General features: G+C 40.7%; 1 protein-coding gene across 1 annotated transcript in view; it reads left to right on the forward strand.

Moving 5' to 3' along the window:
* Positions 1 to 13,291, forward strand: part of MYO1E (myosin IE) — a 190,614-nt gene that overhangs the window by 134,128 nt on the left and 43,195 nt on the right. The window contains exons 17-18 of the mRNA XM_019732308.2: positions 3,926 to 4,032; positions 9,443 to 9,541. Of these exons, the coding sequence (XP_019587867.1) occupies positions 3,926 to 4,032; positions 9,443 to 9,541 (206 nt within the window). The remainder of the gene's footprint in view (positions 1 to 3,925; positions 4,033 to 9,442; positions 9,542 to 13,291) is intronic.

Raw genomic sequence — 13,291 nt, forward strand, 5'->3', positions numbered from 1 at the left:
GAAACACCATAAACACAAAATATGTATGATCTCCTATTACCTTCCGCCCCATCCGTCCACTCCCCATATGCCACGCTTATTCGTCTCTGCTTAATTCTTAGTGGACACTTGTATGTGCATGTGCTGGGTGGCGGCCTACACTGTCCATTCCCCCTCACTGGCTCTGTGTCCACGTCCTATGTGCCTGTTTCACAGCACCCTCCTGGATTACCCCAGCCGTGTCCCGGGCACCGTGGTGGTTATTGTCTGTTCTGTTCGCTCGCTGTTTCTTCTCTGAGTGTTTCCTATGTTGAAGCCTGCCTCCCCAGACCCTGAGAGCAAGAACACTGGCTGTAATAAAGGAACCAATCATGGAAACCTCATAGCAGTGGGACCATTCCAGTCTAGAGAAGCTCCGAGTTTCATGGAGGAGCCCATGCAAGCTGGGTTTTGAGCTGGAGGGTACAGTCCTCTGGGATTGGGGGCAATCATGTTCAAAGAACTAGAGAAATTTAGTCCTGGGACAGTCTCTGGGTTGAGTTCACTGGAGTAGAGAGTTGAGGGCAGAGAGCACATGCAAATCTCCGGAGGCCCCAGATATTAATGTCTGCGTGAAGCTTCTGACTCATGCCTTCACTTCCAGGTCCTGAATAAGGATTAGCTCTGGGCTGGAAAATCTGGTCACAAGACTGTCACAGTCAGATTCAAGGGGCCCAGATCATCAACGTTGCAGTGACTCACTTTCAAATTGTCTGGATTCTTGGTCAAGCTTATTTCCTATAAAAAGAAGGGCAGGGTTGGGAACATTTTTCTCCTTCTTGGAAGACTTGATGCTTTTCTTTCCTTCATATTCTTGTCTAGCTGAATGCTCAAAGTTGCCACTTTCTGGTTGTACAGAAAATGTTCAGGATTGCAAGTCCTGCGAGGATCGTTATCATCTGGGGTGGTCAACCTGAAGTCAGCAGGCTTATCTAGGGGAACTTACTGTGCATATTCTCACCCCCAACAGTACCCTCCTTGGTGGACTGAGTGACCTCTCTGTCTGACACTGCCCCTCAGATGAGTGACATTCTCCCTGTTTTATACGTCTCCTCTGAGACACCTCTCATAGATGTGTAGCCATTGCCCCATCTCTTACACCTTCCACATCCACAGTATTTTGCAGATATGAAGTATCATCTGAATGATGTCTTTGAGGTATAAGCAAGCATTTGAAAGGATACTGAGTTCCTTGGAAGACATACTAACTTATGTTCAAGGTAGTTTTAATGCTGGGTATTTTATTGTATCCTAATTCTTTAAAATTTAAAACTGATCTGTAGGATTGAATTAATAGAAGATCTGTTTGATGAGAACTTCGTTATCTTGCTTATACATAAGAGTGTTCTATATTTAATAATAGTTGATTTTGAGGCTTCACTACGTTCTACATTGTTGTGGCTGGAAGGGGTCCGTTTTGAACTTAGAGCCAAAGATTGATGGTGTAGGGAACTGGAATCAAGCTCAGAGCTGACAAAATGGACTGGATGGCAGCTTTATCTGAGACTGGACCTGTGACAGGAGACACAGCACCATGTGGTGACTGAATTGGCTGACTTACTACCCATTCCAACCTTTAGCTTAATATATCACAGGTCTTCTAGGTCAGCCTGCTTCGTTTACAGATGGGGAGACTGAGGTCCAAAGAAATTGAGTGATCTGTCATGTAGCTTGGAAATGGCAGAGCCAGGACCCCAACTCAGGTTTACTAATAATTTGTGTTGAGGGTAGAACGAGAAGCCTTTGCCCTGAGCCTTCTCTCACTGACCTCTCCATCTGCATATTTCGACTCCTGCTTCTGTTGGGCAAGTGCATTCAGTAGTTCATCGACTTGTGGACTCGTCTGGTGTCAGGATAAATCCAGTCACTGCTTCCCAACAACCTCAAGGGGCATCTGAAGGTGACTCCTAGCTAAATTCAGGATATTTTTGATGGTTAAGATATATTGCTGTTTGCTGAAATTAATTACCCACAACCTAAAGGCTTCTGTTTAATGCTACTGTGTTTCCCTGAAAATAAGATCTAGCCGGACAATCAGCTCTAATGTGTCTTTTGGAGCAAAGTCTGGCTAAGTCTTATTTTTGGGGAAACACAGTAGCTTAATTCCTTTTATGTCACACTAAATCAGCCCATATCTTCCTTAGGAAGGCAGGGTATAGCACTGTGGTTAAGAGTCAGACTTGGGTTCAAGCCTCAACTCTGTTGCTTACTAATTGTGTCATCTTGAGCAATACTTTATTTCTTTAAGGCCCCATTTTCTCATCTACAAAACGGACATAATAATACTAGTGGCTGCCTCTTAGAACTGTGAGACATGAATGAGAACATCCACATGTCCAGTCCATGATGCATATTCAGTAATTGTTACCATTGCTATTTTGAGCTAGAGAGAACTGTGTCTGGTGGCATGTAAACTTAAGTCACATTTGCCCCTGTGTTTTCTTATGCTAAGGTGAAAAGAAAAAAGGCTGTTAAATGCTTAGGACGAGAGTCTGCCAAATTATTCTTGGAGATTAAGAAGTTTTAATAAAATAAAAAAATGAAAATGAATAGTTTGGGGACTTCAAAAAAGCTTTGTTATAAGCACTTCCTCCCCAATTTCCCCTTATGTGTTGCAAAGATCATCAGATTTGTTCTCAGCACAATGTGCATCAACGAAGAAGGGAAGAGTCAGTTTGCGTTTTCCTCATCGAGCTTTGCTTTGGTCATACAGCCTCTGCAGCTTTGCCCTTGACTCCAGGAATTGCAAAGAATGCTGTATTCTGCACATCTAAACAGAGGACTTGATTCACCAGCAAACATCTTGCTTTGAATATACCCCAGAGTTTTTCTCAAGGGTTTCAGATTTCCCAAACCCATAAAAACAGAACTGCCCTAATTGAGAGAGGGTTGTCTACAGCAGGCAAATCCCTTCTGCTGACATTGTAATGGTTTTCTGGCTTCAGAGATGCTTGTTCTCTATTTTCCTTTAGAGGTTTTTCTCTCTTCACACTGATTTGCTTGGAAGGGGAGTTTGCCTGTGTGTCCCCATCCTTGGTCCCACAGGGTGTATTCAGCTATGTGGTGATGTGAATGCTGATGTCGGCTCTGTTCCTATCTCTTCAAATAACGTTTGTGAGACTCACGATTTGCAATACATCATCAGCAGTTTCAGCTTCACTTCTGTGACTTTTTCTACTTAAACCCAGTTCTACTTTGGGTGCCCGGTGTGCGGGTAGTGAGAGATGATTTTATATTGAATATTTTAACTTCGTGAAAGAGCAAGTTACCTAGCCCGCTGAAAGGGCTCAGAGTCTACAGGTTTGTAAAAGGACCTGCTAAGGAAGAAATTGAATGAAATGGCATATAAAAGGTTTATAAATTCTGAGATTTTGTGGATCTTGCACCCTTTAACTATGAATTTCCATCATTTTAATAGGTGATTCTTCATTGGTTGGATTGCCAGGAAAGAAAGTACAGGGGATTTTGATGATTTACCCTTACAAATATTTGCCCCCCCATCCCTCCAAAAACAGTTTAGGAGGGCAATGTATGTGTAAAGGCCATCAATCAATATAAAATTAATTTGTTCATAACTGGCGTGCTTCCTTGTTTCTTATTTTAAAAAATTGTATGTGACGATTTAGTGGGTTTTAGTTTTTTTGTTTTAATTTTTTAACTGTACTAAAAAGGCCTAGTCGCTTTCAAAAATATAATTTCAAACCCATTTATGAGATTTAAAACCCTCTTAAAAGTCAGTAGAGCTTTAAGAAAGTGTGACAGACCTGAGTTAAGCCTAATGAACAAATTGGGAAGATTAATTTCTCGCTATATCTTTCCACACTGAAGTTCCACCGGTCTCCTTTGAAAGCTGATCTGCTTCAGAGAAAGTTCCAAGTTTCTAACTGATGTTATTCTTCCTTTTCAGAAACAAGCCAATGACCTTGTGAGCACGCTGATGAAATGTACACCTCACTACATTCGCTGCATAAAACCAAACGAAACCAAGAAGCCCCGAGACTGGGAGGAAAGCAGGTATGCTGAAGACAGCACATGGGGAGGTCGAAGACAGCTTCCGTGGGCCCTGGAATGTTTTTCCCTCTGCTCAAGCTGGGCTGTCCTACGCCAAAGGCAGAAGCCACTTAAATTGCCTTCAGATGTGTTTCATGTCCTTGTGTCTTTAATTTTTCAGGACAAAGACTATATATATATTTTTTTCCCTCCTTGCCTTTTCCTAAAATGTTAGCAGTGCCATTCAGTTCAGAATTAGCAATTTATAATGTTGATCTTGGCCAGTGTGGGGCAGATGGAAAAATAAAACAAAAAAAGTTTCATACCACAGAGTCGGGATGGTTTTAAAATTAGTTTGAGGCTCTGTGTAGACATTCTTAGTACACTCAGCTCCTCATCGGCACCCACAGGATGTGGCCTGTAATGCTTAGCTCGGAGTTGAAAGTGAAGGTCCAAAGAGATGGTGCAAAAGCTATCTGTTATTTACCGGTACTCATGAGAGTTCTGATGCCCTATGAGCTGCAATTCCCCCTGGGGACAGTGCCTATAAGCCGAGTGACTCCAGGAGGCAACAAGCCAAAGGGAGACATGTGGAGCCCAAGCATGCAGGGAGCCCTCTCCTCCCTGACTTCTGAGGACGCTATGTCACTAATCTTCCCACGACTGACATTTAAGGGTGTGGCCTATGCAGGAATGGAATGGGGGTGTCGAGTGGGAAAATGTGAAGATGATGCTAGAGAATATAGTTTTGCAGCCAGCTGGGGGATCCAGACACACGTTCCTGCTGATCCCACTGTCCATAGGAACATGGGAAGCAGGGCTGGGCAGGGACCTTATGGGTGACTTGGCCTGGAGAGGGGACCCCACCATTGTCCCCAAATAGTCAAGTCCCTGGATGTGAGCATACCAGGATTGCCATCATTTTTGTTTTCTCTCTTGGAAAAAGTAGATAGACTCTTAGGTATCGAGTGACTTCATCAAGGTCAAACTTGAACAGAAAGATTGGGATTCAGATTCGTACCTAGCTGCTCATTACTCCTCTGAGAGACACGTATGGGTCCATTTTCCACCCTGCCCGCAAGATCCTCTCTACCCATGCCCGATGGATAATACTTGTTCCTTTGTGTGTGTTACATGCTGTTGAGTCAGCTCCAGTTCCTGACGATCCTGTGAACGAGTGATGTCCAGTGTCCTGTCCTCAGCAGCCCTGCTCAGCTCTCACAGACTCATGCCCATGGCTTCTTTATGGAGTCCAAGAATGTGCATTTTAAGAAGCTCCCAGGTTGCAACAACATGCATAGACCTAGAGGGTATTATGCTAAGTGAAATAAGTCAGTCTGAGGAAGACAAATACCGTGTGATCTCACTTATATGTGGAATCTAAAGAACCAAATAACAAACAAAACAGAAACACCCATAGATACAGAGAACAAACTGATGGTTCCTAGGTGGGAGAGGGATTAGGGGGCTGGGTGAGAAAGGCGAAGGGATTAAGAAATACAGATTGGCAGTTACAGGAGAGTCCTGGGGATGTAAAATACAGTATGGGGAATATAGTCAATAATATTGTAAAAACTATGTAGAGTGTCAGACGGTACTAGAGTTACCAGGAAGATCACTTCATAAATTATATAAATGTCTAACCACCTGAAACTAATATAAAATAATATTGAATGTGAACTATAATTGAAAAAAAAATAGTCACGGGGATATATAGCACAGCATAGGGAATACAGTCAATAATAGTTGTCAGGTGGGTAATAGACTTATTGGGGTTATCACTTTGTGAGGTATATAAATGTCTAATCAGTATGTTGTTCTGTATGCCTGAAACTAGTAAAAAAAAAAAAAAAAAAGAAAGAAAAGAAAAGGAAAAAGAGAAAAAGAAGCAGCAGCTCCCAGGTGAAGCAGGTCATGCTGGCCCAGGCATCATACTTTGAGGACAGCTGATCTAGAGCAAAGGGCTGGACTGGAATTTGGCACAACTGTTGTTCTGGTGCTGGCCTGTCACCTACTCTGAGTGAGACACTTAATCTCAGTCCTCAGTTTCTTCCTTTTTAAACTAAGAGGGTGAATCCAGAATGGGGATCTCCTTGTATCTGACAGAATGAATTCTCCCAGATCTGTTTCCCCAGGTCTGTCAGTCTACCTACCTCTGCCTGTCTCTGTGTCAATCCTACACTCCCCCTCTCATGTTCACTTGCGTACACACCACACTTATATCTCATGCACATATAGACACAGTAGAAGGGTGGTGTCATAGGCAACCTCAGAAATAAATTATGAGAGTCTTGGAAGCAGAGGTATTGCTGCTAAAGGGGTACTTTAGCCCATCCTTTCCCCCACTTCAGACTCCATCCAGCTTCCCTTCCCTAACCCTTCCCAACAAACATAATCTTAAACAAATATAATGATAATCTCGCTCGCCCTGCAAAGGCAATACCTCCCCAGCACACCACCCCCGACCCTACGTACATTGTTCTGCTGAAAGTCCCTCTAATAGAGAGATTTTTCAACAGCTACTGCTTAGAAGTTCCCCAACCCCGATGCTACCTTCTTATAAAATCCAACAGCTTCATTGGAATAGCTGAAAATGGAGAAATTAAGACAGTGGTACATTTATTAACTAAATCCCCTAGAATTTCCCCATGCTGTTTTTTGTTCTTTTAATCACACCCCTTCTTTGAATTACAGAAAAGAACTTCATAACATATATTTATGTAAAGCAGTTTTAAGAACTCTGAGGTATTAATTGGTCAAGTGTTGATTTATATCTCCAGTAGGATCACTTCCTGGGGTCGTCCCCCCAATCCTGGTTCAGGTTTATTGTGTAATGGATGGTTTCACTTCATCCAAGAGAATAGATGGAGCATTGGTGTCCGTGAAAGGACAGTATGCTTCATTGGCTGAGATTATTACATGGTCAATTGAAGCTATTGGTGGACAGGGTTACTCATTCCACAAGTTTATGGGGTGTGGTTTATTTTTCTTTTCCTGTTGAAAATGTGTTTTTGTTTGGTTCTGGCAAAGGTGCCTGCCCTGGATTGTGAATTGCTGCCCTAGCAGCATTCCCAGGCCTTGACCCACTCATGTTAATTGCTAAGGAAGAAGAGGACTCCCTCGCCTCCCCCTGAAGGGAGGAGATAGCGCAACCAAAAGGACAAGTGGTCATTGCCTGCCTGGCTGATGTTTACTGCGGAGGTGACAGCATCTAAGAATATGTAAAAATGAACTTGGGTGCTTTGATTACATGAACTTTTAAACATTACAGAATTTGCTAAACTGAATGTCCTGTTGAAGAAAAACATTTCTATGAGAAAATTTTCTGATGATGGAAGTTATAATGAAGGAAACAATGTTTTAACATAGGCATATTCTTTCCTATGTAATTTATGGGAAAGGAACGTTGCTACTTAAATCGATGGGCAGTGCGTTCCCTGCCTCAGAAGCTTGGGGTGAAGCCAATATTTATGAAAAGTACTTAAAATGAGCAAATATCTCTAACTGGCAGCTTCATGTGAATTTTACTTAGTAGAGACAACACCAGTGGTGCATTTCGGATTTGGAGGATGGGATTAAGGAAAATTAGTTATTTTCCTGAATCAGATTTCTTCCCCTATAGTTAAATAGATGTGTGTCACAAATCAAATGTGGTTATTGAATATTAGTTCTTTATATAAAAGTTTTTTAAAAGATTATCTCAAAGGGGCTGACATTTCTGGGTGTCGGTTCAAGTAAGGCCAGTTGGACTTGAGACATTTCACACACCCTCATTGTGTGACCTCATCCTTCCCAGGGCACTCAAGGCTCCACCCCCTTTTCCAGCTTAATTTTTCCACCTCCTCCACTCCCACCACTATATGCCACAGGCCTTTCCCATCTTTATGCCTTTACTTTCACTCTGCCCCCTGCCTTTCCCTCTTCTGCTCCTGGTAAATTCAAGTCAGCCTTCTAGGCCCAGGCACATGTCATAATCACTTCTGAAAATCCTCTCACTATGAAAAATCCATGTCATTTAATTCAAAAGTTACAAGTTCTCCTGTCCTGATTTACTTATTGTAGCTGTGACTATATTAGAAAAATAACAGCTTTTTGTGGCTCAAGCCAGGAAGTGCTTTACATGGAATGTACCCAATGAGGACGAAAGAACCAATATCACCATCTCGTGTTACACAAGTGGAAACTGAGGCACAGAGACGTTTCATAGTGGCAGAGCCAGGGTTGTACCAGGCACCCAGCTCCAGAACCTGGCTCTTGCCCCCTGTGCTGTCTATGAGGGCTTCAGCAGGAGCCATCCCAGCCCCTGGCACAGTGTGGTGCATAGTGGGTGCCAGGAAGTGCGGGGCTTCATTGGAAATGATGGGTTTCCTGAGAGCGTTGCTGGGGAGACAAGTGTTGGGAACCTGTGTGAGGCTGTAAGGAGGATGCTTCTAACGGCCCTTTCTGCATAGCAGGTTCATGAGGGACCCCCTCCCCTAAAACCCATCATTAGTGCAGTTGGCCCCAAATGTACTGAATGGGTGGAATGGGGAGCTGCCTCCCTGCCACAGCACAAATGTGACATCCCGTCTTAAAAGAAAGGAAGTTTGCTTTTTATATCTCATTTTCCTCAAATATAATGTTTCCATGTGTCTGCATTCAACCTTTCTACATAATAAGCAGCAAAGGCCCCTTTATCTCTCAATCAGAAAAGCTAATGTCTAGGATCTATCACTCAACTTGCAGGACACTGTGCTGCTAAGCGGAGCGGGGGGAGGTCACGATTCACACATCTGTGCACCACCCCAGACATACCAGGCCTCCTAAACCAGAATCGAAGGTGCAGAGATGAGGCATGAAGCTTTTCTCTGATATGAAACGCCCCCTGTGAGAGCATCAATCCAGTACTACCCTGCCTCCATTTTCCAAAGTACACTGCCAGTGTTTTACTCTTATATAATTGAACTAAAAACTGTATTTACATATTTTTAAGAGCATTTTTAACTTAGGCATTTGAAATTAATAGTTTTATATCCCCTTTCTTACCTTGTCTTTGAAAACAGAAGTGTAATCTCATTAGGTCTAGAATCACTGTTAAACTTCAGGTTGATAACAAAACAGCTCTAGTGTCATTTAATTCAAAAGTGACAAGTTCTTTCCTTTAGTCTTTTGAATACCTGACATATTTGGGTGATAGTATATGGTGTATTTTTTGTTTTTGTTTTACTATTTTAAAAAATAGATATGTAAATTCTCTTCTATAATAGCTATATTTCATAATAAGATATTTTTAAATTAATATTCTATAAACTGAGGGTCAACTCAGACTCTACACACTGTAAATTGTAGTCTTTTTAGTATATTTCCCTGCAGCTTAGATTTTGGGGCGGGTGTGTAGGAGAGCGGGGTGAAAGAATTATCCGGTAACATCCGGGTTCCATTTTCTCCTTTATAGGGTAAAGCATCAAGTAGAATACCTGGGTCTGAAAGAAAACATCCGAGTGAGAAGAGCTGGTTATGCTTATCGACGCATCTTCCAAAAATTCCTACAGAGGTAATGAACTGGTGATTCTGGACGCTTTTTTGTTTTAAACAGGTTTATTGAGATATAATTCACATACCATACAATTCACTCATGTAAAGTGTACAATTCATTGGCTTTTAATATATTCACAGAGTTGTGCATCCATCACTACAATTAACCCCAGAACTTTTTCATCACCCCAAAAAGAAATACCACTTCCCTAGTCGTCACTCCCCATTCTCCCCTTCCCCTCTACCCTGGGGACACACTTCTTTCTGTCTTTATAGATTTGCCTATTCTGGGCATTGCATATAGAGTCATACAATATGTGCGCCTTTGTGTCTGGCTTCTTTCACTTGGCATAATGTTTTCAAGGGTTATCCGTGTTGTATCTGTATCAGCACGTCATTCCTACTGATTGCCCAAAAATGTTCCATTGCACTAATATTCCAATATATGACGTTTTACTTGTTCATTCATCAGTTGATAGACATCAGTTGTTTCCCCTTTTCGGCTATTAAAAGTAACAAATAATGCTGCTATCGACATTCACATACATGTTTTTGTGTAGAAGTATGTTTTCATTTCTCTTTCATACCTGAAAATGAAATTGTGGAGTCATACAGTAATTTTGTTTAACTTTTTTGATGAACTTATCAATTGTTTTCCAAAGTGGCTGTACCATTTTACATCCTATCAGCAGGGTAGGAGGGTTCCAATTTGTCTGCATCCTTGCTAGCATTTGTTATTATCTGTCTTTTTGATTCTAGCTGTCCTAATGGGTATGAAGTGGCATCTCATTGTAGTTTTGATTTGCGTGTCCCTGATAGGAAATTATGTTGAACATCTTTTCATGTGCTATTGGTCATTTGAGAAATGTCTATTCAGTTCCTTTGCCCATTTTTAAATTGAATTATTTTTTATTATTATTATTAAGTTGTAACAGAATTCTTTTTATTATCATTTATTTTATGGTAGCATAAATCAGCCCCAAGTATTTGGTCTGTTTAGGGTAACATGTAAGTTCAGAAATTCATAATAATTCTGACACAGGAAGGGCTGAGGTTTAACTTGACTATGCAATTAACAGTATGAAGACAATTTCAGGAAAATATTTAACCTACTTAAGAAAAGAAGCTTAAAGTATTTAACCTCAAAATTTTTGTACAGTCCATGTATAAATCTAAACTGATTTTTAGATTTTCATTAAAGTGTATATGGCAGGACCTGTACTTAAACTGTTCTTATTTTGTGATATTTATTTTTGAAAATGATAAAATTTAATGTCCTTAAAATATTACATGGTTCTAACTTCCTCTAATGATTCTAAATTAGTGGAGTTACACTGTATTTAGAAAGAAGAAAGCCATATTTAGCATTTTAATGAGAAAATAATTATGTCTTTCTTATATGATACAGGAGCAAGATGTAAGAGTTCTTTTGTTTTTTTGTTTTTAATTCAGGTTTTATGTAACAAAGAGGTAACAGGCTGAAAAGGAGCATAGATTTCTTTGAAATTCAGTACATCTAATAAAGTAATTTTTCCTTTGGGGCTGTTTTTCCTCATGCTATGAGATTGACATGGCTAAACTACTGGTCATCAATGTAGGTTATCATATATAGTAGGTCATTGATGTGGAATGTCAGAAGAGGCTTAACAAAAAGGCTGATCATTCCATACAATAAAGCCTCATTGACTCTGTCCTCTCACATTCAAGATTCCTGATAATTTTGGAAGTGGATTAAACTAGGAGTAAATTCACCCTCATGGCTCTCTGAATTAAAGGGGCCACTACACCTGTAGTGCAAGCAAAGCTGTATGAAAAGAAGTGTGTAGGAAGCTGAGAAAATAAATTTGTAGAGCTCTTGCAGCTCTATAGCAGCATCCATTCGCTGCTAGCTGAGATGATTATGAAAGACTTTGCTCTTTAAACAAATTGGTAACATTAGCTTAGAACAGGGTTTCTCAGCCTCGGCTGTTGATACTTTGGTCTGGATGAGTCTTCGTTGTGGGGCTGTCCTGTGCATTGTAGGATGTTTAGCAACCTCCGTGGCTTCTACCCACTAGATGCCAGTAGTCTACCATCCCCCTCCCACCATGCCCCACTCGTCATGTTGTGACAACCAGAAGTATATACAATCACCTAACGTCCCCTGAGAGGCAAAGCCAATTGAGAACCATAGCTTATATAATCATTAAAGTTTTTGCAAAACTGTATTTCTTTGAAAATTCTTTTTTTCATTAAGAGAAAACAGTGAAATGCAGAAAACAGCATATGAAAAGTATTTCCTCCATCTTTCCCTAATTCAGAAAAGTCTGCCCTCAGTAATTCCAAAACATTTCTAATTTTATCCTCCTTCAATATTTTTTCTGTACTTAAAAACTCTTGATACTTGAAAATTCTCTCTAATTGGCATTACTATTGAAAATTGATCTAACCTTGATATTTTTTTTTTTTTTTTTTTTTTTTTGAGAAACCAATTCTGGAAGACTTCCTTCCTTCCATATTATTTTAAAACAAACAAACCAACAAACCTGATTTCCATAAGCAATGCTGTGAGCTCACAGCACTGGGAAGAGCAAGAAGTCTGTGCTCTCCTGACAGGAATGTCTGAGGTACCCTAAGCAGCCGTGTTGTTTGCAGCAGCTCATTAAATGAGCTGTGAAATTACTTTGTTGGTTATAATATCCAGACCTCTCAAGTGCCACACTAGTATCATGACTCCATGCACAGCACTTTCTCCCGTGCCTTACACAGAGTAAACATTTAGTGAATGTCTGTTATTCCCTTTATGTTGAAGGACTTTCACTGAAATGACTTGGATGCCTCCCTTCTTAGCTCTCCTACTGTGGGCTTTCCTTTCAGAAGAGACAAATAGACAGCCGTGTTTTATACAGAGCAGGCGCTTTTGATGTTGTCATACTTCTTTTGATTTGAAAGTACTGGAAAGGCAATAAAAATAAAGTTTGGAAGGAAATTTAGTTTTCAATAAAATGTATGTTTTCAGTCTATCACTCAAAAATGGCTAGATGGCCACATACATAAATGGGCAGGAAATATTTCTCCTGAGACAATGCAGTTTTCCATAAGGTTTGTGAGTCTAGGATCCTGGTCATACAGAATCTGTCCAGAGTCTGCCATTGGCTGTCTGAACCGGTGATCCCCTGTGAATAACTGAACCATCTCATAGCTTTACCCTCTCCATGGCTGAGAGAAAAGGATTTGTTTATAAAATTGTTTTCTGGGTATCCATAGAAAGGCTACCAAGTGAGAAACAGAAAGTGATAACCTGAAGGGAAAGGATATATTAATACCCAGCACAACTATCCACATGTGCATACATCATACACCCTTCCCTGGGAAGGAAGCCCACAAATGTAAACAGAGCAGTGGTTCAGACACTACCTAGAACGTAGAAAATAGGAAATGGGGGCTTTGTATGTGTTTATTTCCTGGCTGGACGATCCTTTATATTTATCAAAACCATCCCTCTTGATTGATAATTGGAGATTAAAAATCAAAAGACACCTTAATTTCCCCATTGGTGGGCTATATGCTCTTCAAGTAAACCCTGTACTGCCTTAAGCAATAGAAAGAAGATCCCTTATTCACCACTTGCCCAATACAATTTTCATGCCTTCAGAAAGTGTCAAAAATCTGTGAGAAATGGCAGCCACTTTGAGTCTCAGTTTGGGAAATTATCTGTAAATTCTTAGAAAACACCTTTTGAGCTGGGCAGCATACACTCCTTACTGTGGTTGAGAGAAATAAGCCTAAA

Source organism: Rhinolophus sinicus, linkage group LG03, assembly GCF_036562045.2.
Source record: "Rhinolophus sinicus isolate RSC01 linkage group LG03, ASM3656204v1, whole genome shotgun sequence".
Taxonomy (NCBI): domain Eukaryota; kingdom Metazoa; phylum Chordata; class Mammalia; order Chiroptera; family Rhinolophidae; genus Rhinolophus; species Rhinolophus sinicus.